This window comes from Doryrhamphus excisus, linkage group LG5 (genome assembly GCF_037039965.1).
Source record: "Doryrhamphus excisus strain RoL-2023G ecotype Guam linkage group LG5, RoL_Dexc_Guam_v1.1, whole genome shotgun sequence".
In the NCBI taxonomy this organism is placed as follows: Eukaryota; Metazoa; Chordata; class Actinopteri; order Syngnathiformes; family Syngnathidae; genus Doryrhamphus; species Doryrhamphus excisus.
The window spans coordinates 20,384,402-20,410,040 of NC_136361.1; the positions used below are offsets into that span (position 1 = coordinate 20,384,402).

General features: G+C 41.9%; 1 protein-coding gene across 1 annotated transcript; it reads right to left on the minus strand.

Moving 5' to 3' along the window:
• Positions 1 to 253: 253 nt before the first annotated feature.
• Positions 254 to 14,484, minus strand: mms22l (MMS22-like, DNA repair protein). The gene is made up of 26 exons (XM_058053201.2): positions 14,291 to 14,484; positions 14,029 to 14,212; positions 13,676 to 13,801; positions 13,480 to 13,532; positions 12,668 to 12,755; positions 12,387 to 12,564; positions 12,179 to 12,272; positions 11,424 to 11,554; positions 11,164 to 11,277; positions 10,905 to 11,081; positions 10,436 to 10,498; positions 10,218 to 10,337; positions 9,580 to 9,815; positions 8,111 to 8,327; positions 7,567 to 7,856; positions 4,554 to 4,735; positions 4,132 to 4,282; positions 3,402 to 3,541; positions 2,918 to 3,060; positions 2,488 to 2,644; positions 2,247 to 2,392; positions 1,937 to 2,148; positions 1,669 to 1,835; positions 1,006 to 1,102; positions 730 to 897; positions 254 to 651 (listed from the first exon to the last, which is right to left on the minus strand). Exons 2-26 carry the CDS (start codon positions 14,193 to 14,195, stop codon positions 576 to 578), a joined length of 3,693 nt encoding a protein of 1,230 aa, XP_057909184.2. The 5' UTR covers positions 14,196 to 14,212; positions 14,291 to 14,484; the 3' UTR covers positions 254 to 575.
• Positions 14,485 to 25,639: the final 11,155 nt, after the last annotated feature.

The window sequence follows — 25,639 nt, forward strand, 5'->3', positions numbered from 1 at the left end:
GAGCAAACTAAATGATATTGCAAGGGGACTGCTATGGATTGCAAAAGGGACTAAAATGCAGTCTCCTTTTAAAAGATAAAAAAAATTCCTGTACAGAATCTTCTTTTGGCTTATCCAGCATGACTATCTTAAATTTTGAAATTCAGAAATCCAACATAGAGAGATCCAGGACCTGACTGTCTGCAAAACTTCACCAAGTCTTTACCCCATTACAGTGCAATAGAACCTGGCTTATTGATCATGATTATACTTACCAGCTACAGCCGTCCGTATACAGCATACTGTAATTTACTAATGAACACTAATTAAATGCCAATGTTTGTAATAAGCTAATATTTCATTTTTGAGTGCATTTCAGTGATAGAAAACGGAATTACTTCAGTGCAATTGCATGTAATTCAACACAAAAAGCCTGATCACGTTTAGTTTCACTTAGGCAGCTGACAATAAAGTAAGTAAGTAAGACATCAAATCATTTGTGAGGTATACGTACGTGGATTCCCCTTTTCTGTTTCTGATCAAATGGAGACATGAAAATATTATTTGGAGATGATTTTCCGACTTTGGTAATTGTTTCAGTCCAATTCCAAACTTGATATTTCTGCCTGCCCACTCTCCCCGAGTAGGCACAGCAGTTTCTTATAAGCATTCCTGTTAAGCAGAGAGAAAGCAACATTAGTTGGCACATTAAAGAGAACACAACAATGAGTGTTTCACATGCTTATTCACCTTAAGGTGGTGTTCTTGCCGAGTCCCCTCTTGTGTTCTGTGTTTCTCAGACTGAGAGACAGGGTAGGAATGAGAGCTTGAACAGCAGGAGGATCTAAAACAGCCACTGTCTCTAAAACGCTGTAAACCTGCTTGTCATAGACTCTCTCATTCTCCTCCACAAATGACCTTGGAGTATAAAAAAAACACAACAGTACAATCATGACATGAGTCTACAAAGCGCTATTCAGTCAAAGTGTTGGTGCTGGTGTGTATTGCAACACTGCTAAGCATTACTTTAAGACAGAGATTAAGTGCAGGCATGCTCCTTCTGCAGACGCCGCTGCACAGCGCTCCACCACAAGTTGTACTGCATCCGTGCTCGTCTTCCTCACTGGACAAAAATATTGTAGATGGGACTCAAAAAAAAGTCTCCATTTAGCTGAGCATATTCTGCAAGTACCATATTACTTATGCGCTGATACATTTTGCAGTTTTACAAATTAAATCAAGCATCTCATTGGAGGCTAGGTTCCCGAATGCAGTAGGGGGTATGTGAATAAATATTAAAACCAGTGTGATTACAGTACATTTACACTTAACACCGAGTTATGTAATGCGCTTGAACGCTTCTGTATTTTATGTGTAACGTTAGTTGCATTCTTTTACTCAATATTCTTTGTTTACCATGTTGTTTTACCGGAGTAAAACACAGCTCGAGCATGAAGACCATAAGTGTGTATGAGTAAGGGGCCACATGTCTGCAGGCATATGGGACTGTGAAAAGTTAACCATAGCATTAGAGGATCCTAACCCCCAAACATTGGAAGAGTGTACAAACTAGCTTCTAAAACTAATTATACTAGGGTACTCGGTGTCCAGAAACACTAGTCACACAACTGCATACTAGAAAACACAAGCGGTCACCAACTCCTAACACACAAGTCCTCATGAGCTTACCCTGCGGCTCACTGACAAGCATCAGGCAGTGCAGTAAAGATGGGAGTGGCAGAGTGAGTAAGGCGGGGTCCGAGTCACTGTTACGCCTCAGAAGTTCGAACAGGAACAACAGGACTGACGCTAGACGAGGTGGAGGGGAATGACCTTTGAACTGAAGGAAGTTCTCACTAAAGGGAAGAAAGACAAACAGGAACCTTAATCATAGTTGCTGCAAGATTGCTGCTATTAGTCTTGAGAACTGAAAATGAAGCCTGCTTTGGAAACTTACCGGAGCACCTCCAGGATGGTCCTCCTCAGGGAGGCTCCAGGGATGGTTGGGGTCACCTCGCATGCACCAAGAAGCACCGGGTGATTGGCAATGGCGCCAACAGAAGGTGAGGCGGGAAGGAAATGGTCAAGATATCTGCGGATGATGGAGTGTAGCTGCTGTTTTAGGTACGCCCCTTGCGACTGGGACACACTGGATGCCACTGACAGGCCCTGCAGGGATTAATAGCAAAATAAAGGTTTTTTACAAGGCAAGGTCACACCACATTGCTGTATAGTTGTGTGTGCATGTGTTTCACATTTGACGTCACCTGCAAATATAACGGCAGGCTGTCCCTGAGAGCTTTGTCCTGCTGAGTGAGGTTGTTGGGGAGCAGCAAGCGATCCACAATGCGGAACAGCAACTGCTGTGCTTTGGATGTTACCAGCAGGGGGCTCCAGTGCTTCATGATGCAACCTGACTCAGAGAGGTGTCCCAGCATAAGTAAGAAGAGACAAGTAAAGAACCCCAAGAGAACGATTCATACATATTTTCGGAATTGTGGCACTCACCAACAGCCCAATAGGCCAGCTGAATTCCGTTGGGATTCTTGCTGACCAAAGAGGGTTTAATATGTTTTAGGATGTCTCCCATGTAGTCCAGAGCTCTAGTCACCATGGCTGAACGCTCAGACAAACTCTGCAGTCTGCTGTACACAATGCCTACGGCCTGACACAAGAAAAAAGCAGATAAGACGTTTAGAAACATTTGTATCTAGGTGCTGTTCTACTAGTAACTGGGAGGGGTATGCCCAAAACACAGCTCCCACACACACATACACATAAAAAGGGCAGATAGGTTGAGTAGTTTGCTGTGTTTGCATGGGACTCACAGCAGGAGTTAAATCCAAGAATGACATGCCCAATAATCTTAAAGAACACACAAGGACGCATGCATGTTGCTATGGTTACAGCACATCTGTCACCTTTGCATGTGTGTTACCTTTACAAACATCTCCAGGGCTGAGGTGGGTTCTGTCCTGGTGCCGGAGGGAAGGAGGTTGGCTGTCTGAAGAAGACTTTCCACCTCAGGAAGCAGCAGCACCAGTCGGGTCAGCTCACACAGTTGCTCCTCCAAAACCCGGTCTAAAGGGTAACCCAGACACAAAACACTGTTTTAAACATGCACTTTCATCTCTACTATAAACTGTAACATATGTAATAGTATAACAATAAATTGGATGCAGTTTGATTGAATTATTATTCATTTGTTACACATTTGTTACACTTTACAGTAAAACAATATTTAGCTATTTTCTCTAACAACTGTTGCTGCAAGCTGGAGCCCATTTCAGCTACTAAACCCTTGACCGTGACCGTAAGTCAATCACTGGGCAATTGTGAACCGAAGTGCTCAAATTAGAACGATAAGTCACTATATTATATCACACTTTTGTCATTGGTGATGCCCCGTGCATTGGTCTCACCTGCTCTGCTATCAGATCCATCAAGGCACTTGTGAAGGTGCTGCTGGAGAACACATCGGAACCAGGCCCTCACTGACTGACATTGTGCCGAAGCTGATGAAGAGACACCAGGGTTGCTGCTAAGTGAAGACACCAGCTCTCTGAGGAAGAAGCAGGAATTTGAGGATTCATTAAAAGAGGACCTATTATGCTTTTTCCACTTTTCTGACCTATAAACGTAGTTAGAATGTTGTATTGTCGTGTTAAACTATGCCAAAGTTTCATATAATGAGGTTTGCGCATGGGGATGGCTCAAAACGCTCGATTTCAACAGGCGTGGTAAAACTGACCCTTTGTGATGTCACAGAGGGGCGGACTTCCTTAAAGTATGTTTCTTAGTTAGGAAGCACTTTAGGCGTGTGACAAATCACAGTGGAGTGGGCATGCCCGGAGGCCGGCCGTGGGTGGAATAAATTAAAACAGACCAATCAAATCAAAGAAAATACAGCGTGAATGGGTGCAGATTCAGCAAAATCTAAAAAGTTTTCTGTGCAGGTTATTATGTGTAGCTGCTCTATAGGAGATCACAACTCAATACAAAGGGCCGAAAAATGAGCATAACGGGTCCCCTTTAATTGCGGAACGCTTACTATACAGTAGGTCTTGAAGCTAGTTTTGTTCCCGGGAGGAAGACAATGAGAAAGTTTTGTAACAAAGCGATATAGTGGCAGCTCCTGAATGCTAGATGTACCTGTTTTGAAGTAGATGTGGAAGGTAGCGTGTGACAAGAAGCGGATGAACCATGTCATCCCAGCCAAAGCATTGCAAGATGGAATGAACTGGATTAGGTTGAAGGTCCTGAGGAGCAGAGGCGGGCAGCTCGAAGGCCAGAAATGTGAAGCCTGAGGACATGAAATAATAATTCTGAATATTAAGGGTGTCTGTGTGGTTTTTGCATGCATGATCCATGTGGTTTCTTCTCTTTCTGTAAACTACCACAGTTAAAAATGTACCTTCCTTATCATTTATTTATTCAAAATTCTTTAATCAATTCACAAGTTATCAAAATATAAGTTTGCCTGAACTCTTTTTCCCTGATCTCTCCCTCCCTTTCGTCTTTCAGCCTCCAGTCTCCTTTTCTTCATCGTGCGTGATGATGATAATGATGCTGACCTGCAGCAGCATCTGCAAGTTGAATTGGAGGAGTCTGGGAGAGGCGTAGGTTGCGGAGGAAGGGGAAGAAGTGCAACCAGAGGGCTGCCGCTACCGCTAGGTGAGGCTCTTTCACCACACTGGTGTTGGTAGTCGTCCAGGTCATGGGGGGTCCTGGCTGGACACAGCGTTGATGCGCCTGCCTGAAAGAACACAAACACATTTCTCAAATGCAAAAGCCAAACATTGCATGCAAGATTACAGCCATCCACAACTACACCACTTATTCTAAACCTTATTCCTCCACTGCTGCTCTCTCTGTCACTGCTCCTTAAGTGTTTTGTCTTTCATCCCTCCTGGGGGATTACTGGGGGCTGTGTGCCCTGTGGTGTGGAGCAGCAGAGAGGAGGATGGGATCTGGAAGGAGAAGGTGATATTATGAGTATAGAAAGGGAGCCTAGTGCTGATAATCTGTACACACAATGTACTTTGGCTCTTCTGGCTCATCCCTGGCCCTAGCCACAGCCTCGCTCGCAGCTCCACAGTGGCTGGCATTAGCCCAGATAAGCAGCTGAAGGAGCTGTAATCCCATTTAGACTGGAGGTGATCCTCCTGTCCCCCCTCCTCTGCCCAGATGGGGGGGGGGGTGGAAGCGGGGATCGAGATGTGCTGCAAAAGTAAAAAGTGTCGGAACCCCCTTCCTCATACACACACATTATCCTATCCCCATCTGTACACTCCAGAAACACACACACACATATTTTGCTTCTTGCCTTCCAGCAAGGTTGCATCTAATCCAGAGAGAGCTGAGACAATCGATTAGACTCTGAATTCATTAGCCTCGTTACTACTGCAGAATGGGCCTTTCACACCCATCAGCTCTCATTGTGCAAGACATCGTCAGAGACCCCACTTAATCCTGCTCACTGATGCTGTTTACAATGTGTACCCACAAACATACACACAGAAACTGGGTGCCAACAATCCACAATGGGCCCCGTTTTAACCTGCCCCTTTGACGTACATACCTCAAAAACACATATTTGACAAACCATACTATCCTTTCCTATCAGACGGACAGACCTTGCAAACAGACCTTCCAGGTTATAGAATGAAATGATAATAATAATCTTTAAGATAATGAATATACAGAAGATCACTGCATATGTGCGGTTAAAACCAGTTGTATTTGTTTAATGTTTTTCAATATTTTTTATATCTTATAAGAATTTTTCACTTTCAATGTTCAAGATTCACCTTCAGGATTTCAGTATCAATACTATGCTGCCTGTTTTTCAAAAATGACCCAACCTATGAAAGTAGAAAGGCTTGGCATCAAGTGAGAGTTCGTCATGACCTCAAAGGAAAAACGCTTCACAGGGAGGCCTGCCTTCTATAAAGCCTCCGAGATTGGAGTTAATTGTTTGTGCCGAAAACAGTTCCAACAGGTTGTGCCACTGCCAGCTCACCTCATCAACTAGTGACACCCCCCACCTTACCAAAAGCATGGGACATGGGAAGGAATAAAACTGAGGAATTAGGCTTGAGACTGGCTTCTTGCCGAAGTGCCATGGCAACAGCCATCAATTGTGAGCGTTCAAACCATCCACTTCCTCAGCCACTGGCACAATAATTATCTTCATGCGTGCAGAATCTGCATGGCTCTCAAAAGGTATATTGATGTGCTGGTTGAATTTGCTGGTCATCATAGTTACAAATTAATTGTGTAACAGATAAAGAGCTCATCACAAATATGCCAAGAATTGACAAGCTGAAGAATCACACTTAATTTGGGGTTTTAATAGGAACAGAAAGGATTGGATTCTTTTTTTTTTTTTGGTCTGACCATGCCGCAGATAGCCTCTGGGATTTCTGTTCTGTTCTTCCCTCTCACCTTGGCCATTAATGTGCAAATGTGTGCCCTCCCAACCCTGTGATCTGAGATGGAAAGTTAGAGAATTAACGGCGCTAACGAGATACGGGTTATGGGAGCCAGACAGTGATATATGAGCGTATACTGAGTTTAGTGTTTCACTTTTGGTGTGTGGGGTTGTGTCTGAAGGGTGGACGTATTTGCTCAATTGGCCCTTTTTCACCACAGGAACATTTCTCATTTACTTGCAATTTGGAAATATCTTGTTTCCCCCAAAATTCTCCAGGTAACAAAAACATACTCCCAAGAGCCCAACCTTCCCTTAAAAAGTACTGAGTACCGAGGTGTCTTTTCAGACTCCTACAGGGACTTCTGAGGGGCGGCCTGTGTGCTGAAGACCGCTAATTGGTTTACCACACTTGTAGTGGTTCTGTTCATCCACTATGTTTAAGCAAGTGTGCGACTGCAAAGTAGTAGTTTTTTTTTTTCATTTTTACCAACATATGTTTGATCATTCGGAAAATGGTGCAAAAGAAGAGAAGCTACAAGAAGTAGATGAATGACTCTTTCAGTGTATTTGCAGGGGAAGAATGAGTTTGACAACTCGAAACACTTTGTAATATACTTATATATATATATATATATATAAATAAAAGATAAGTCTGACCTAAGATCACTTCTTTTACAATCAATGTAAAAAACCCCTGCCCATACGTCGTCATGATTTGAATAAAATACCCTGAACTTGTAAGGAGGAAATACTAAAGATACACAAGCCCTGTTCTAAATATATTAATAGTTAATTTATTCCTCCAGTTTCACCTCTTTGCTGGTGCTGCTGCATCTCAGCTGTGACTCTCACCTTCACCTGAGAACCGCCGTGTAACTAAAGCCGTGTCCTACAGGTGAACCCGCCGTGACCAGCCTCTCAACACACCGTCAGCTTTGCCACAGTTCCCATGACCACGAGGGGGCCATATAGAGTGTCCCATGAGCCTGTAACACTATTCAGGACTCAACCTTGTGAGTCTCACCTCCTGAGAGCATCAGAGGCCTGTACAGAGGCGCATGTGTTAACTACGTCATAGAGAATATCTTTGAGTGTAAAACAAACATGAGAGAAGTGAAGATACAGTAGCACAAGCAGATGATGACTCTTACCTGAGCTGAGCAAGGACCGTCTGAAGAAAGCCAAGCACGGAGTTCAGTTCAGACTGACGGCAGGCCGGCAGCAACCACACAAAGCCTTCGTTGAGGAGTTTTTCTTCCGATAGGTTGAGACTGATGCTCGTTTCGAACACTTCCGCCACCCCCTCCAAGTATGATCCTAGGGGCCCCCAGAGGGCAAGTTTACGGGACATCTCTGTAGTTTTATCGTAGAACTCCTTTGCTGTGTCACTGAAGGATGAGGCCAGTCCAGTCGCCAGTGGGCCTACATCCAAGCCCTTCTCCTGGAACAAATATCACATCTTGTATGTGCATATGACTTTAAAATGTTGTTACTAGACAATGCTTCAAAATTGCATCACACACACACACACGCCTGTATAGTGTAAATACATAAACAATATGTTAGACTACCACACATACAGTACCTCCCCAGGCTACTGAATGAGGAAGTGTTTCTTAACTTTTGAATGGTAGTGTATATGTGTGGGTGGGTGTATATCCCAACCGTATATAGTTTTGTGATTATCAAATGTACCTGAAATAACAACACCAGTGCCAGTTGTCCCCTCCACACCAGAGTGCGGTGTTTTGGGGGGCAGTCAGATGGCAAGTAGCCTAGCAGCTCACACGTTTTACTGGCAATGTCTTCCAGCTCAACCTTCTGAGCGACCACCAAAAAAAGGAGCAGGAAGTTCATGAGGCCTGCCTCTGACAGTTCCTGCATCTTCTTTGAGGAGAACTTAGAGCAAATCCTGAAATAAAAATGGACAATAATATTAGCAATCAGCTAAAACAGCCAACAGTAGAGCCCTGATGATTTACACTATGACTGAATACAAAAGCATGGTTGAATTGTTTTGTTTTTTTTTTTTTTTAGATAACCTGTGTCAGACGTGTGTGTGTGTGTGTGTGTGCACGCGCGAGCAAAATAAATTGGGAGAGGGAATAAGAATGAGAACCACCCAGCATGCTGTTAGATACTGGGGGTACTGTGGAGAAATGCCTTTAAAGATCATGTTAAATGTCAGAGACACTCAGATACACAGCAGTAGGTGCTTAGTCCCTCTCTATACCCGAAACAATTTACTACAACACCAGAGAAGGATCAATATAAAAACACACAAACACACACTCATATGCTTCCAATTCGCCTTTGCTCACCTGGTAAGAAAAAAAGCAGAAGGCTGGCTAAAGCCCCGTTTCCCCCTGCCAAACCCACAGACAAACAGATGCAGCCTACTCAGGTGAGTAGGGAAACAACACCAACAGTCAAAACAACAACAGTAAGTATCCAACAGATGTAAAAAAAATGTAAAGTAAAAAGAACCAGTGCTTCCCATACATTCTTCAATTGTGGTGACCCACCCCAAATACATTTGGACCAACACAGATAAGCTCAACATGGCTCAAGTCTGTCACACTGGTATGGCCATAGATGAGCCTCCTGAGGGATGAGGGGGGGTCGAGCAATAACGGGAATAAAAGGGAATTGGGATCTGGACTTGTTCCAAGCCAGTCTAGCTCTAGCCTACCACCCACATTCGCCAGCCCCCACCATACAAGCTCCCTCTCTTTCTGTGTTGGAAACTACAGCAGCTTCATTAAGGCGAATTAACCACCACGCTCGTTAGTTAATTAGCCCCCATGTCTGCAATGCTACTGAGCACATTCCAGACATAGGGAAGTCATTAGACGGACTTATCTCTGGCTACCTCACATTGGCACCCAGCCGGCCTGTGTGCCAATGTGAAATCATAAAATCATCAGCAACTCAATTGTGACGTGTTTGTGATGTTTTTTTCTTACACAGGCATGACCACCAGTTAAGGTACAGATTATGCAGGTTCTCAGTGGATGATTCCTGAGACACCTGTACCACACTGGGGGCCCACGTAAATGTGATATGATTCACTGGAAAACTGGCACATACAGTACATCTTCAGTCACTTCATGTTCGTGATATCTATTTGTTGTGAATGTCAACTGTCAATCTTCTATCGTTACCTTCCTTTGATCTGTCTCTGTGGGACTCCACCCACTCTGTCCTGGGACAGGCACAGGGCCAGCACTCGGAGGAAGATATGGAAGGAGTTGGCTGAGCAGTACAACTGGGTGTGGCCTAGAGAGTGGAGAGGGAATTGCACACAACAGTTGCGTGCCTGCTCCAGCAAAGACAGTGGAGTCTTGCACAAAGTGCCCAAGCCACTCAAGCCAAGCCAAGGCACCGTGAATGAGGCACCCTAGATTGGAGAAACACAAAACAATGCAACCATATTGTAGAGCAGTTTGGAAATCACAGCAACTTGGTAATAGGCATCTAAAGTAGAGTTAATGAAGTTTATCACCAAAACAAAATCAAAACTTAAAAAAAAAATAGTAGTCATATATTGTAATACAAAAGTTTGCAACCCATGTGACTAAAAAGAGGTGATTCATGAGTGTCGCGGATATATAATAATGTCTAATGACCAATTAATTGCTGGGTGTATTGCTCACTCAAATAATAAATAGGAAAGCTGAACATTTCAACACCCTATATTCAACTCTTACTCTCGGCAGTACCAGCCACAATATGAGGAAAAAGTACCACCTAACATTACAGTGGATTTCAATTCTTAACTGAATCCAGTATTTGCCCTCACCAGGTTTTTGCTGAAGAAGTCCCAGAGGGTGGAGACGGCACTGGTACTGGGTTTCCATAGCAGACACAGAGAGAGACAGCAATGGACATGCATCCTGATCTGCTCCTCAACAAGTCCTCCCTGTTATTACACATATAGATACATGCAGATCAATGTAATCACTGTAAACCTATTAAGACATGTTATTATATTTGAAATGTTTAAATATGAATGCTGACCTGGGGCTTACAGGTAAATTTAAGCAGCTCTTCCGCAAATGTCCAGTTGTCATTTATAGGTTTCTGGAAATGTAGATGAAATAAGATGACACAATATGTTGTTGAAATCACCATTACATTCCATGTATTAATGATAAAAAAATCATAAAGCCCTAAACTGGATTTTCCACATATGAATCATTTGTTTAGGATATTAGCATACAGAAAAAAATCTAACATTTTACGAATAATCTCCAAACAAAAAACTTAAAAGAAAATGACACATTTAGAGTTATTTTACATTTTTTGTTAAGTACATAATTCACAATGTATTCATTCATTCATAGCTGTTATGCCTTCAGTGAGAATTTCATCATGAAAATACAGAATTGAATGAGAAACTTTGTCCAAACGTTTGGCCTGTACTATATATCAAGGCTATTGTTTTTATATCTTACATAATATCACATTGTAGTGTCTTGCTTCTTACCTCATCCTGGATTATGCCATTTTGACTGTACTGCCCCAACATTGCTAAATGAGTGATCAGCCACCATGTGAATCCTAAAGGGTCCTTGCAATGGGCAGGAAGGCCACGGAATTGCTCAGCTGCTGGTGTCCCCGCCACAAGAGGCTTCAACAGTGAGTTCATGTAGCTCCAGAAGGACTACAGGAAATAGATTTACAAGTTGATGAATTTGTTTGGGGAAAAATTAAGATATTATTTGCATATTAAATATCTGCACCACCTGTGAGTGGAGCCTTTTACTCCGGTATTCCAATAGGTGAATGACCAGGATCCACAATTCTTTGGTGCAGGAGCAAAGGTAATGATGACTGCTCAGAACCTCTGTAGGCCTCACCTTCAAGAATAGAACCGCATTTATTTTAATCTATTACAGTTTACTTTGTATATATTTTAGATACATTTTAACAATACACACAAACTAAATTATACCACTGGTACATCTCAAAACCAAGTTGTAATCGGCTATTGCTTGCCACCCACCTTGCTGTATTTGCCCATGGCCAGACCAGTGAGGTCACAGAGGAGGCTGCACAAGTGCTCCTCAAACAGACTTGTATCAGTCAAGTTCTCGCCGGTCAGATTCACAAACTGATGTGCATACACCACCTGGCCTGGAGAGATGAGCAGGTAGCATGGTTATTGGGACGCTTTACTATTAAATAGGGATGTCCCAATTGTTTGGAAAAGAAAATGGATGGATGAATATGGTTATGAAAATAGCTTTTGAAAGCATAAAAAATAATGTAGCAGATCCCAAAGATCGGGTCGAGACATCCCGACTATTAAAAGGTCAACGAATGATGGTCTACATATCACACACCAGTTAATGCCAGTGTTTACCACAGGACTGCAATCTATCTATGGCAGTGGGTTGTAGGGGCTGGGGTGGAATGATATGATGCCCTAGTCTACTTTGCATAACTGGCCATGTTGCACATGCAAGCAGAGTTACAATGCGATCCACTGTACGGAGCTGGAACGACAAGATCCAGTCACGGACAGTCCCATTACAATGTGTTTATGAGCGAAGGTGAACAGGTTGCAACAAATCTATTTATGGCTGCCCAAATTTATTCGTGAAGGACAAATTCCTATATATCAGCTTGTTTGATTAATTTAAATTTAAACATTGTCCACTCATATATTTCAATGTATGACAACAAGAATGACATAATTTCAGCATCTATTATTGAGCTGGTACATGAAACTTTATTTCAAAGCGAACATAAACATACCATTCATCTTCTGGCCAAGTAGGTGGAGGATCTCCAAGACTGACCAATGGATGTCAAGATGGAGGTGCAACAGATGCCAAGAAGGAGGAAAAATCTGTGCAGAAAATAGAGAATACACAGCTGAACAATATCTTTAGACTAAACCCACAATTTCCATTGTAGGTTTAGGTGTATAGCAACCAAAGTAATTAACAACCAGAAGTCCTACCGTTCCTGGGTTCTGTATGGTAAAAGCATTCTGAATGTTAGCAGGGAGGTCTTTAAGTCGTCCAATGAGGAGTGTGATGGCAACCAGCTCCTCCAATAGAACAGACGAGAGCAGACCTTCCAATTTCTCATAAGGGTGCAACGGATCGGCATCCAGACTGCAAGAAACCCTAAGGTACCTGAAGAAATACATTAAAATATATATATATATTTATAGATTACACAGAAATCCATCAGTTACTTTATTCAGACCTCTAAACGGGATGGCCAGGATAACGTTACCTGTGCAGAAAGACTTTGACATACTGAAGAAATGAAACACACTGTTGTCTTAGCTCTGATGCTTCATAGTGGAGGTTGCCTTTTTGACCTAAAACACACAAGGAACATTGGAGGCTGTATTCTTGCAAGGGCAGGGGAAAAATAATTTTAAAAAACATATTGATTTAAACTGACCTCAGTGTATGAAAAATGGGCTCTGATCCAACCAGTTATTAAGCAACAGATGTACAGCCTTAAAACGCATATTGGTGCTACCGGTTTGATGCTTTCTTGGCTTAGATCTTATCTCCGGGATTGGACGCATCGTGTAGTACTGTGGTGTCACTTGCTTGGAGTCCCACGAGGATTAGGACCCCCCCACCCATGTTACATAATATACTGTCTATGCAGTTTGTCTTTTGCATAAAGCCCATTGCCCTTTGAAAGTAAGTTTCACTCTTTCTTCTACTGTATGAGCCAATAATTGCATGTGGAATCAACCCACATTTCAGTAAGTCATTTAATAATCCAATGGTGTCGAAACACAAATATAACTGAATTCTGTTTTTGTTTGACATTCAGGAATGCATGCTTTGTATCTTGATGGGGGTTTTGTTTTCCAGATGGGAAAACTGGCTCGAATAGATATGTCTGAGGTGGGCAGCTTCTTTTTCTTGCCATCACTTTTTGAACGAATTTGGCATACCGGCTGGTCCATATTGATGGTCTCACCTTGCTCATCCGGTTTGAGGTCACAATATCACAATATAATACACTCTTTTTCTGAACGAGAAATCGTATCACATTTTTAATCTACTGACATTCATGCTTACCAAAGTCATGTGAGCTGCATTGTGCCAGAGTCTCAAGCTTGCATATCGTTAGCCTGAAATATAACCAAAAAACTAAAAATTAAACCATTATGGACATATTGAAGTTAATTACAAGTTAAATCTTTATTAGGTATCACTTACAAGTGATTTAAGTATGTTTCCTTAAAAATCAGCCATAATTTGTGTCTTGTTTTACCTGAGTAGGCCAAAGAGCAGCTTTGTAGATTCCACCAATGCTGTCTCTGTGACCCATGTAAAACCAAAGAGCTCCAAGGTGTCCCCTTCATAGTCAGCAGGGGCTGGATCGAGACTCAGCAGCAGCCTTTGTAATGAAAAGATTTTCATTATTGCTTTGTTAAACACTTGGATATAATATTTTACAATATTATACAGAAAACAATTCATGAAAGCGTTAGAATGAGACCAATGAGACCTGCGTTTTCCCGCAGCATTTGCTTTATGGTGTTTGTGGGTTTTTGTTTTGAATCATTGATAATTCTTGGCCGCCTTTGGTCAATCTAGTTAAAACCTTACATGTTTTTTTTTTACCTTTTCAAAGAACCTGTAGCAGTGTACCCCTCACTTGAGAGTGCTCCAGTTGGATCCTCCTTTGATTCAGAGCAGTAGAACCAAGGTGGTTTGGCTGAGGTTAGTTCACACAGACTGTTCGTAGGCGATACCGGAGGGGTGAGGGATTGGCTGAAGTCGTCTGCCATGTTGTTCCCCACTTGACCTATAATATCAAAAAAGACTGCAATGAGCAACCATTGTCAACATGGAGCTGGAGTGATTTTTTGTAAGGTTAACGTACCTCTCTGCTTTCAGCGTTTGTAGGCAAAAAACTGACTTCAAGCATATATACCAAATAAGCAAAAACAGCCGGATAATCAAATGGATGTAATCGATAACGAACAATTTACTTACTTACTGTAAATAATATCCAGTGTGTTTGTTGCAAAGTACGGAACTGTCACAAGTGTGCCATCGCTTCATTGTTTGGGTTCCGGGACTCTCCCGCGTATTCGTACTGCGCATGAGCGCAACCCATTTTGAACTCGTTGATTGGTCCGAAGTTTCACAGTAGGCGCGGCTTTGTGAGTTGGTGAAAATAAGATGAAGTCTCACTCCTCCTGTTTTAAGGAGTCCAACTTTGAACCGTAGATTTAGTTTTTTCAGCATTGTTTTCTTTCTGTTTATTTGCTGAGCTGCGTAACAGGTGTTATTAACATGTTCTTTGATAATTGTTTTGTATTCTGTAGCTCTGTATAAAATTACACCGAACCACACAGAGAAGGTTATAGTTACATTTTGGGTTATATTACACTAATTAAAAGAGTATTTTACACTACACATATTGAGAATGTATATAGTCTATCACATAGTACCCCGTTTAGTTGTCTTACATGTCCCACAGTACAATGACTCAGAAAATGAAAGACACCCATAAAAAAGACAAAACAAGCCTACATTTCTATGTTTACATATGTACAACAATATGTTGAGGAAATTATCAGGAATGCGTGGAGAATGATTTGACCTAATCAGAGATACAGCTGGGAGGTTGTCAACAATCAATGAAAACCCCTTGATCCCATAATGTACTGTACTTGTTTTGTGTGGGAAGCACATAAATGCTTGCTTTCCAGAGAATATCATGTTTAACTGTTATTCTTTTCTTCTAGGTTAGTACCAACAAAATAAGAATGATCACTTCTTCAGAACATTTGGTGAATATCAGTACATTTTTTTTATTGAGCCAATTTATTCAGTGGTAAATATTAGTTCATGAACTCACTGTTGGACTAGTGCAGGGGCGTCAGATGGTTAGGATTAGGAGGATTTTTTGACTCATTTGTGGGAGGGAAAAATGTTTAGAAACCCCTGGTCTAGTGACTTGAGTTGCCTGACTTCAGATGCAGGTAATGTGGGTTCACTCCCTGCTCAGTGACGGTGTGAAAAGGAGTGTAAATAGATATTAGTATAGCATATATGTAGTGTATTTCTGCACGTGGCTTGTGATTGGCGGGTGACCAGTCCAGGTTGTACTCGCATTTGCCCAAAGTTAGCTGGGATAGGTTCCAGCTTCCTGTTTGCTAAGAAAGTTAGGTTTACTTTATCTGATTCTTTAGTTTGGCATTGACTGTAATGATCATCCATTCATCCATTTTCTATATTGCTTATCCTCACAAGGGTCGCAGGCATGCTGGAGCCTATCCCAGCTGAAAGGCTGAGTACCCTGGACTGGTCACCAGCCAATCACAGGGCACATTTTGACAAAAAACCATTCGCACTCACATTCATATACACGCAACACTATTTACATCATCCTAGTATTTATGTTTGACTGCAGGATGGCTTTTCTTTATATTTAACAGTAATAATCTTCCGAAACAATGTTTTCATACAACTGGTCGTTTGACCTCTAAAAATCCTTAGGATACAATTTTACCATGAACTTCATCTCTTTAAGCAGAATAGTCGGAGGCCAGTAATGACTTTGCATAATGAGTCACTTTTCCCCCATTTTTTCATTGGGTCTGCTTTCTAAAAGATCTTTGTATTGTACAGGCGAGAGTGGTAGTCCCTTTTATCTCCAGAAAAAAACCCTTGTGGCTACAGTTTGATCAATTAAACTCCTGAAAGCACCCCCCGCCCCTCATCCTGCTGCCTGAGAGGAATATAAAGTTATCAGTCTTCCCAAGTGATATGAGGATAGAAATAAGTAGTTTGTCTATAAAAATGTCCAGGTATTTTATCAGTGTCCCAGTAGACCCACAGGCCCTAGCACTATTCAATGTACCCTCCTGGTTTTTCTCCCCCCCGTTCTCTCCTTGTCTACTTTGTCTCTGCCCATGGTCTGCTACTCTCTGGGTGGGTGTACGCTGCTGGGCCTGTACCTCAGTGGAATTGGCTGGAACTCAAGCCCTGAGTTAGGTAATCAATTTCAATCAGAGGCTTGAGAGATTGGAGCTGAAAGGTGCTGTAGACTTTCAACATCTGTCAGCCATTCCAAAACACTGCAGGGTGTGTGCAACTGATTTGGGCTTGAAGTGGAAGAACCAGAATATATTGTATATACTGTACCCATTTTTGTCTGTTCACCGGATGCACCCACTATGGGAATGTGCAACGTCAGAGAAGTGACATTTTGCGCCGTCACAAAGAGAGAGATAAGGTAAAGAAGTTTTCTCTGCCCTTTCTGAGTAGAGTAAGTTCACACAGTGAGAGAACTGCTGGAGCTGCCCTCAGAAGCATTTGCATCAAGGCCAGGAGATTAAACATGTGGGTTGGGAACTGGAGAGGATATGTTGTCTCGCTTGGGGCCCCCGATGCCAGAGTTCTAGCTTTCATCGGACTGGGTGAATGATATCGCCTGGACGTTTCACTCTCTGGCTACAGGTGGGTGGTTCTCATGCTGGATGTGGCACCCACTGTGGATTTCAAGCAGAAGAAAAGAGGAGGCGGGTGTAGGCAAGTTGTTTTGCAGTTGCCAATGTTCACTACCGTGTGAAGTGATACTGGATGGACTCGTGGAGTTCAATTGTATTGTTTGTGTTCTGGTAATATTAAAATTGTAGACTTTTCTGATTAGATATTTTGAATTTGATAACTGTGAATATTCATATGCACAAGGGTGCCCGGGCTTGAATGTGTGCTGGTGCATCCGTCTGTGTGTGCAGTTTGCATCTTTTCCTTGTGCTTGTTTTGATTGTCTCCAGGTACTTCAACATCCCACAACTAAACCCCAACTTTTTGTCCGGGTGCAGCTCAAAATATGTAACCAAACAAACATTATTAGATTTTTTTAAAATTAAAAACATGTCTCATTTTCAGCTATGAATACCTGAAAATTTTGTTTTTAATTATTTATCATCACAATTTGACATGTAATGAGTACAGCATCCTGTCAAACTGCCAATCCTCTGTATTGTCTCTAAGTGTGTTTAATGTTGTATTCGGCACTGCTGTTTGCATAGAACTACAATTAACATTAAAAGTTGGACCAAAGATTATCTATTTCAATATGGAAGACAATCACTTTGAGTTATGGTTAATGTATATGTCTTCTAATTGGTTACCATTTATTTTAAACTACCCTTGCACCATATTTTCTTCTTTTATGGGAGTAAATATTTCTTGTTGGTGGTGTTGTAGTGTTAGCCAATGGCCACAGAGAGGCATCATGGACCAACCATCATGGCTTGCTTGTTATAGAAGTGGATGGAACATCCAGCCTGCACTACTGTTGGTTATAGATAGAGCTATATGCACATTTTGTTTTCATTTGCTATACATATATGTGTATTCAGAGATTTTATTTTTAGTCCCACATGATGTCGCTACAATACGGAATGGACGATCATGGAAAGCCGGTGGACTTACCTGTCTGCTGAATTAGTTCTATCCATGACAGTGTCACATCTGATTTGTCCAAATTTGTATTTTGAAGTTTACAGAAATTGTGTTGGCATTTATGTCTGTTTTATTTAAAGGACAGAGCAACTGTGGGTGAGTTATGCTGGGGAAAATTAATTTTGAAATGAAGCAATGATCATCTCCTAAACAACATTTACTACACAAAACACATCAATAAGGATCATTATAACTACAAAAAATTTCCTATTAAGAATTACTTTTTGACAATAACGAAGGACGGGCACAAACCTACTTATGATGCATGTTGATTTGTATAAGACTAGTAACATTTATTTTTATTCATTCATTCATTTTCTACCGCTTATCTTCACGAGCGTCGCAGGGGTGCTGGAGCCTATCCCAGCTGTCTTCGGGCAAGAGGCGGGGTACACCCTGGACTGGTCGCCAGCCAATCACAGGGCACATATAGACAAACAACCATTCACACTCACATTCATACCTATGGACAATTTGGAGTCGCCAATTAACCTAGCATGTTTTTGGAATGTGGGAGGAAACCGGAAAACCCACGCATGCAACATGCAAACTCCACACAGAGATGGGCGAGGGTGGAATTGAACTTGGGTCTTCTAGCTGTGTGGCCTGCGCGCTAACCACTCGTCCTGTATCCAATTCTTGTTAATAAAAATATTTAAGATATATATTGTATTATCATTCCATCTTGGAAAAAATCACAAAACTATAAACATTTGTGTTTTTTGCTACCATATTTCTTGAGCTGAACTCAAGAATGTAAAACTTCCTCCAGGAAGACAGTTGTACCATGGTTCAATATGGCCTATTATAAGCAAAAAAGCATACTTAACTATACTTTTTCAGGCGTAACAATGATAAACTGAGCTAAAAGATGCATTCAAAGATGTTGATGTAGTATTCAACACTGCTCACTAGGTGTCAGTAATGTTACTGTAATGTTCAGTGAGCATATAAAACACACGCCTGTCCTAAGTCATATAGACACCATTGAATGGGAGCATTGCCTACTCACATTGATTATGACGACACACTGCTGTCAGGCCAAGACTCCGATGAGGACAGCGAGCATACAGACGAGCTTCCTTGAGACAATTTCTGATAGTGTGTGCAGATTTTTTTCCTTTAGACCTATTGTTACAGTAGCTACCTTGGTGGCCGGTCTCAGATGATCTTGGAGGTGAAGATGCTGGATGTGGAGGTCCTGGGTTACACGTGGTCTGCAGTTGTGATGCCGGTAGGTTGTACTGCCAAATTATTTTCATCAGTCAACATGCTTATTGCATGTTCCCTCGACACTTGCAACATCTGTAGCGTTGTGCTGTGCGATAAAACTGCACATTTTGTAGTGTCCTAAAGGCATAGCTGTTCAATAATCATCCTGTCCAATCAGCATCTTCATATGTCACGCATGTGGGGAGGATGACATTGAAAAAGTTTTACATCTGTAAGTTCAGCTCATGAAAGATGGGAGTGTTTTTTTTAAAAACAACACGTAACTAGAGAGAATCCATAAATCATTTCCAAAAGAGAGAAATGAAATAATAAAACCTATTTAGAGCTTTTTGCCAGCTGTTGATTTTCAAAGCATACATTTAGTAGCTAAAATGATCTTTTATGTCATGTTCATTCAAAATAGAGTTCATGTAAGGGCATTCGTAACGGCAGACCATGAACAATTGTGATTTAGAGTTATTGATAAGTGATCCTGGATGCGGGTGTATATGTTGTCATTATTGACAAATATGTGGGCAGTGTGTGCTGGCCTCGTGTGTGGAGCTTTGGCTCAGGGGAATCAGGATGCAAGCTCATTTTAACCTTGGCCCTGGCACTGTTGCTGCTTCTGCTGCCTGAATCATGAATAAAACATCTCTTTGACCTTTACCAGGAGTGTATTGGACAGTGCATCCCTGTCTCTGTCTTCCTCTCACATTGTCCCTAATGTATGCACACAAACACCATCCTGCATCACACTGTGCTCCTTTCACACACAGAACAGAATCCCCCCAGCACATGTAAGGGATATTTTTGTAAACAAACTATACACAATCACATAAACAGTATTTATTCATAGACAGACACAGAAGTGCACCCAAAAATGGCAGCGATAGTTTCTCTTCTCACGTATGCATTGCAATATTATGATATTTCTTGTTCTTTTATTAGGTTATTAACAAGTCAGTCACTAATTTACATGCAGTAAATATTCCGATTAAGGTCAATATTCCGATTTCTGAAACATTCAAAATGAGTCGTTTACATGACTGAGCAAACAGGATTATTCCTGTATACATGGTAATTGTAAACGATCGGGATATCCCATTCAAAACAGCGATGCAACGTCATTTCCTCTTCTTCTTCTGACAAAAACAACACCAGCAAGGCGAATAATGAACAACCCGGAAATGGTTTTGCGTGCCGCCATGTTTTCAAATTCAATACCTCCTGTCAAAGACGCAAGATTCCTTCCTAATGGAACATGCGCAGAAAACCAATCAATAATCCTTTCAATGGAGATATCCCGATAGGCGTATACATGACACAATACTCAGGTTAGAAAAGGGGTAATATTTGGATTTTTAAACAATGGAATATGAGCATATTCAAGTTATTAGTGTTTACATGGCCGGGTTATTTGACCGCATGTAAACATAGCCGGTGTAATAAGTAACTGTAAGTTAGGTAATCAGGTGCTATTCCGCAAACACCTCCAACAACTCCGAGTTCCATCGTCCCTCAGGTCCTATCTGCTGACTTGCCTCTTCACTAACGGTGACACTAAACTGCCTTTGTTCAGATGGACCTGTTTTAATTGTGGCAGCTGTTATTTGTGCCTTGTGTATAGAGCAAGTGCGGGACATAGCACATTAATTGCACGTGAGAGTTAGTGCATTATGATTTATTTACTTAAAGCAGTGAAGTGTAATGAAACTTCTCCCAAGCACACCACCTGCTCGGGTGGATTATAATCCAATGGTAATTCTGAGTGGAATAAGAATCAAATGTTTCTGATCCGGTACTTAAAATAGTGTTGTTTTTAATTTAGTGTGCATCACTCCAAATAAAAAATATAGTATATAGACAGTATACAGTCATCCCTCACCACATTGTGGTTTGAATTTCATACCATCATTCCATCACGGTGTATTATAGCGTTGTTCTCGATAAAGAAATGTGCAAACGTAGCAAATGGAGTGCTCCTTGTAAGCATATGTGATCATCATGGCTGTGTTTTATCATTGATATGCATCCAAAGATTGTCAGTGCAACAATGGTTCTCATCCCGAACTGGCGCTGGGATGTGTTATGTTTAATAACGGCCACTGTATTTAGACGTATTGTACACCACTTATGTCAGACAGGGGGAATATCACGACAGAATCCAGCTTTGCGCCAGACCTCGACCATGCACCACTGAATGCATGGTATATGAGGAAGGAGATGAACGCAGAGTGTCGCACATTGGTAAAGTGGTTTAGTTTACCACAACACTGGCATCTTTGTCCAGTGGCTGGCACGATAATGTGAGCTTGGGGAAGAAGGACGAACTGCAGTTTCCACACACAGGGATGCCATGCTGTGGAGCCCAGCTGTTTTGCACCGTGGACCTCAAGAGTGATGTGAGTGGAAATGCGGTCAGATAGTTGACCAGTTGGGCCCAGTGTCGATGCCAGTAGAAGGCAAGGCTGTGCCGGGGTCCCTCCTCGCCACAATACAAACAGAGCAGCACCGCCTTTGACAGTAATCGTCCTGTTACATCAGAAGTGGGCAAACTTTTTGACTCGTGGGCTGCATTGAGTTAACAAAATTGGACGCGGCGGCCAGACTATATATTTGATACATCCACACTATTTTAGGCTTAGAATTCTAACAGTCCACCAGGAATCGTTTGTCTTATTTAATCTGGAAACATGTAATACAATCTGCTATATGTGCCTCTGTCCCTTTTTTGGTTGTTTGTATATATGTGCCCTGTGATTGGCTGGCAACCGGTTCAGGGTGTACCCCGCCGATATTTGTTTGGCGTCATGGGTGAGGTTGATCGCTGCATGTTAAATATCAAAAGGTTACCACTTACATGTTACCAGCTTGTATGTAAAATGATTTAAATACTTTGGAAGTAACTGGCGGGTCGGATTTAAATGCTTGGCGCGCCGCATGTGGCCCCCCGGCCGTACTTTTTTTCCCCCACCTCTGTGTTACATGAACAGCTTCATGTTTTCTGCGTTGCAAACTGCTCTCAAATCACCTCATTGTCTAAAACAGTCAACCAAACATTGGAAGTCATATTGGTGAACAGACTGTTGGAGACGAAGGAAGATGTTTTTCTGAAGACACTGTTGAGCAGCTAAAATGTCTGGCCATCAAGGCGACACAGTATGCAGGAGTCCAAAAGTGTGGAAGTTGCACTGTCCGTCGCTGCACAGACTGTGGATCAGCATGGCTTTTTAGTTTAGCATCACTAGCAGCAAATAACTCCATAGCCACTTTGAATGTCTTACAGGACTCATGCATTTGATGAAATGGATGTAAAAGGTGAGAACGGAATGTTACATTTAATCATGCAGGACTCCAACTACAATAAGAGAGGAGAAATATGATCTCAGGGAAGAACTAAATTTGAAACACTTGCTAGGACTAACCGTATCATTTCAGTATGTGGAACCAAACTATGGAATGGATTGAGTAAGACCCTCAAACAATGCACAACGATGAGCCAATTCAAGAAACAATACAAGCAGTTGATGTTTGCTAAATACAAGGATAAAGAGTCTTGAACCAGTCATGATGTGCTATATATATCACTATATTGACACTTACTATGGTACCCATTATGTCATTGGATGGTCATATCACCTCGTACTTCGGTACGAGGTGATACATTATTAAAAAAACAAAAAAAAACTTAAATTGTATTATGGAAAGCAGGAAGTGAACAAATGTAACAGTTACTGATTGTAAAAGTACCAGATGGAGGGGTAGGATTTAATAAGCTTTGCTTCTTCCTACTCCTTTTGGACATGTGGAACTGTGAACTGATTATGTGATGCATTCAATTGTAATCTGATGCATGTTCAAATGAAATAAAAACATTACCATTACAAGGATTTTATTGCACATCGGCGACCATTACATTAACAAACTTAAGCAATGATGTCACACTGTCCTAACTCAGTGACACAACGGTAACGTCTGTATGCTGCAGGATGGCTTATGGAGACGCATTATGAGGGACAGAGAAGGAGGTGCTCTGACTAGGAAGGTAATGACAGTAATACCAGTATTCCCAGTGACAGCTATTACTAGTGCACGGTGTCAAAGACAATGACAACAATCTGGCGTTGATTTAAAATAGGTGATTTTCTGTTTCTTTGCTTTCACAGCACAGGACAGCTGCAACCTTCTGACTCTGAAAACAATACTGACTTTCAAGATGCACTAGCACTCAAAATAGCGGCAAGCTAGTGTTTATTTGTTCACAACTTATTGGTTTGATGTCTTGCTTAGTTAAAAGTTTGCAAATCAGGATGGTAACATTGCTGTTTTGTTTTCCTGAAGAGTAATTCGAACAGCGCTTGCAAATGTGTGTGTAGGCAAGCATGTGTGGTGTTGTTTTGTCTTGAACTCTGACATCACAAAGTCCCCGGTCTTTCACCAATGGTGAAAGGCTCTCAAATTCCCCTTTGCTCCTGTGAGGAGGAATACTGCCTGAAGATTACCATATCATTACCATATCATTAGCATAACATTACCGCTGCACAGCTTGGCTCGGTGTCTCGCTATCAGCTCATCGAGTGATCCAATCTCCAATCCGCTCCATGCTAGCAACCCCCCGCCCCCCGTCCCTTCACTTCCCTTCCGTAAGTACACTAGAGGTGTGTTTTCCATCTGAGTAACGCAAATGTAATTGATGTGACGTCCTGAATTTACCAGCTAAATGAAATCACACGAATGTCTCGCATTCAGGTTGCTGTCTAAGACAAGAAAAGTTCTTCTCATACATCTGGGAATGTTAGAAAAAAAACACATGTTGCATTGGAATCGGCACAAAAAGGGAAAAAGGACAAAGGAAAAGGGAAAAGGCGACACCAATCCTCTAATGGTTGATCATGGGTCCATTCCATTAGGGAGGACCAGAGTGCACTCTGACTCCTCAGCTCAAAGAGAGTAGAGGCAGTGAAATGAAGGCAGGTTTTGGCTAGGGGCAGCATGGAGGGCGACCCTGGACCAGATGCATGCTGGGAAATACAGATCATTTCCCTTCCCCCCTCACATCACCTACCTCTTTGTCGATTTCTCTTTCCCTATGTAAGATGCACACTGCATGTGAATAAAGTATGCGCATTGCACACACACGCACACACATGCGCGGTGTCTTCCTATCACCCACTTTTGTCCCCCAATTTAATTCATTCCATTGAGCTTTTTTCTCCATTTTCCTTATCTCTTTCTCCTTCTCTCTCTCTCAGCATCACACAACTGATTCACTCTCGCCTGTCCCCATCTCTTTCATATTTGCTCTCTCTCTTTGCTTACTGTCCTCCACTGCTGACGCCCTTCCCCCATGCCTTCCCTGCCTGACTCATACCTCACTCTCATTTGTAAATGAAGGAATCTTGGAGAGGGAGGACTTGACTGTGGGGAAGATATGGGCTCCGTCTCAGGTGGGAAACTCTGGTGGGAAATGAAGGCAGGAAAAAGTGTAGAATGGAAGGGGGGGGGGAGAGTACCCTGACCTGCCCCGCAACCCCCCCTGGCTAAGATGATATATAGCTCCAAAGGCCACATGTTGGCCGTGTGATGGATTGAAGCACTTTGTAGGAAAATTACAGAGAGCGCCTTAGCACACGGGAATCTAGCCTCTAATAAAACTCTGTTCAATATTGAAATAGGGAGTGTGCGAGAGAGAGAGAGGCAAAAAATATGACTTCAGATCATAATGGAAAGATAGTACAAGTAGCAGCACAAGAGTTGACATTTTGACATATTGTTTTTGTTTTTGGATAACGTGGCTGATATTAGGTTTGTTTCTTATAAAAGTTAGAGACAGACAATGATGTCTTGGTTTTTTAAAGCGTTACCCAACATGTTTGGAGGTTGGGTGAAAGGTTATGGAAGGTATGGAACACACATATAGTATCCAGAAAAAGATAAGATATACATTTTTAAAACTGCTTGCGTACTGAAATTGTATTCCTAAATAAATATGTCAACACAGGAAGTAGTGTTTGTGCACTGTTTACTTATTTGTGTTGAATAGCTATCACAAGTGAGGAGGGGCTGCACTGTAAATATATAAAGTGGGAGAAATAAGTAATTGATAGCTGATTGATGGGTAACTTTGATGACTTTAATGGGTGGTTGATATCACGAGAACTGCCAAAAAAAGGTTATCAATCTATTTGTATTGATTGAGGTTGTAAACAGATTTTTTTATGCTCTAGCTGCGGAAAGATCTGGAGAAAGAAGAAATCTGGAACCATTCATTCATTCATTCATTTTCTACCGCTTATCCTCACGAGGGTCGCAGGGGGTGCTGGAGCCAATCCCAGCTGTCTTCGGGCGAAAGGCAGGGTACACCCTGGACTGGTGGCCAGCCAATCACAGAGCACATATAGACAAACAACCATTCACACTCACTTTCATACCTATGGACAATTTGGAGTCGCCAATTAACCTAGCATTTTTTTGGAATGTGGGAGGAAACCGGAGTACCCGGAAAAAACCCACGCATGCACGGGGAGAACAT

Excerpts from the sequence above, each read along its gene's own strand:
- mms22l (XM_058053201.2), bottom strand. The coding sequence starts at position 14,195 with ATGGCAGACGACTTCAGCCAATCCCTCACCCCTCCGGTATCGCCTACG. Across the intron at positions 13,533-13,675 it reads CTGCTCTTTGGCCTACTCAG|GCTAACGATATGCAAGCTTG; the intron begins GTAAAACAAGAC and ends GTTATATTTCAG. Across the intron at positions 12,273-12,386 it reads CCATACAGAACCCAGGAACG|ATTTTTCCTCCTTCTTGGCA; the intron begins GTAGGACTTCTG and ends TTTTCTGCACAG.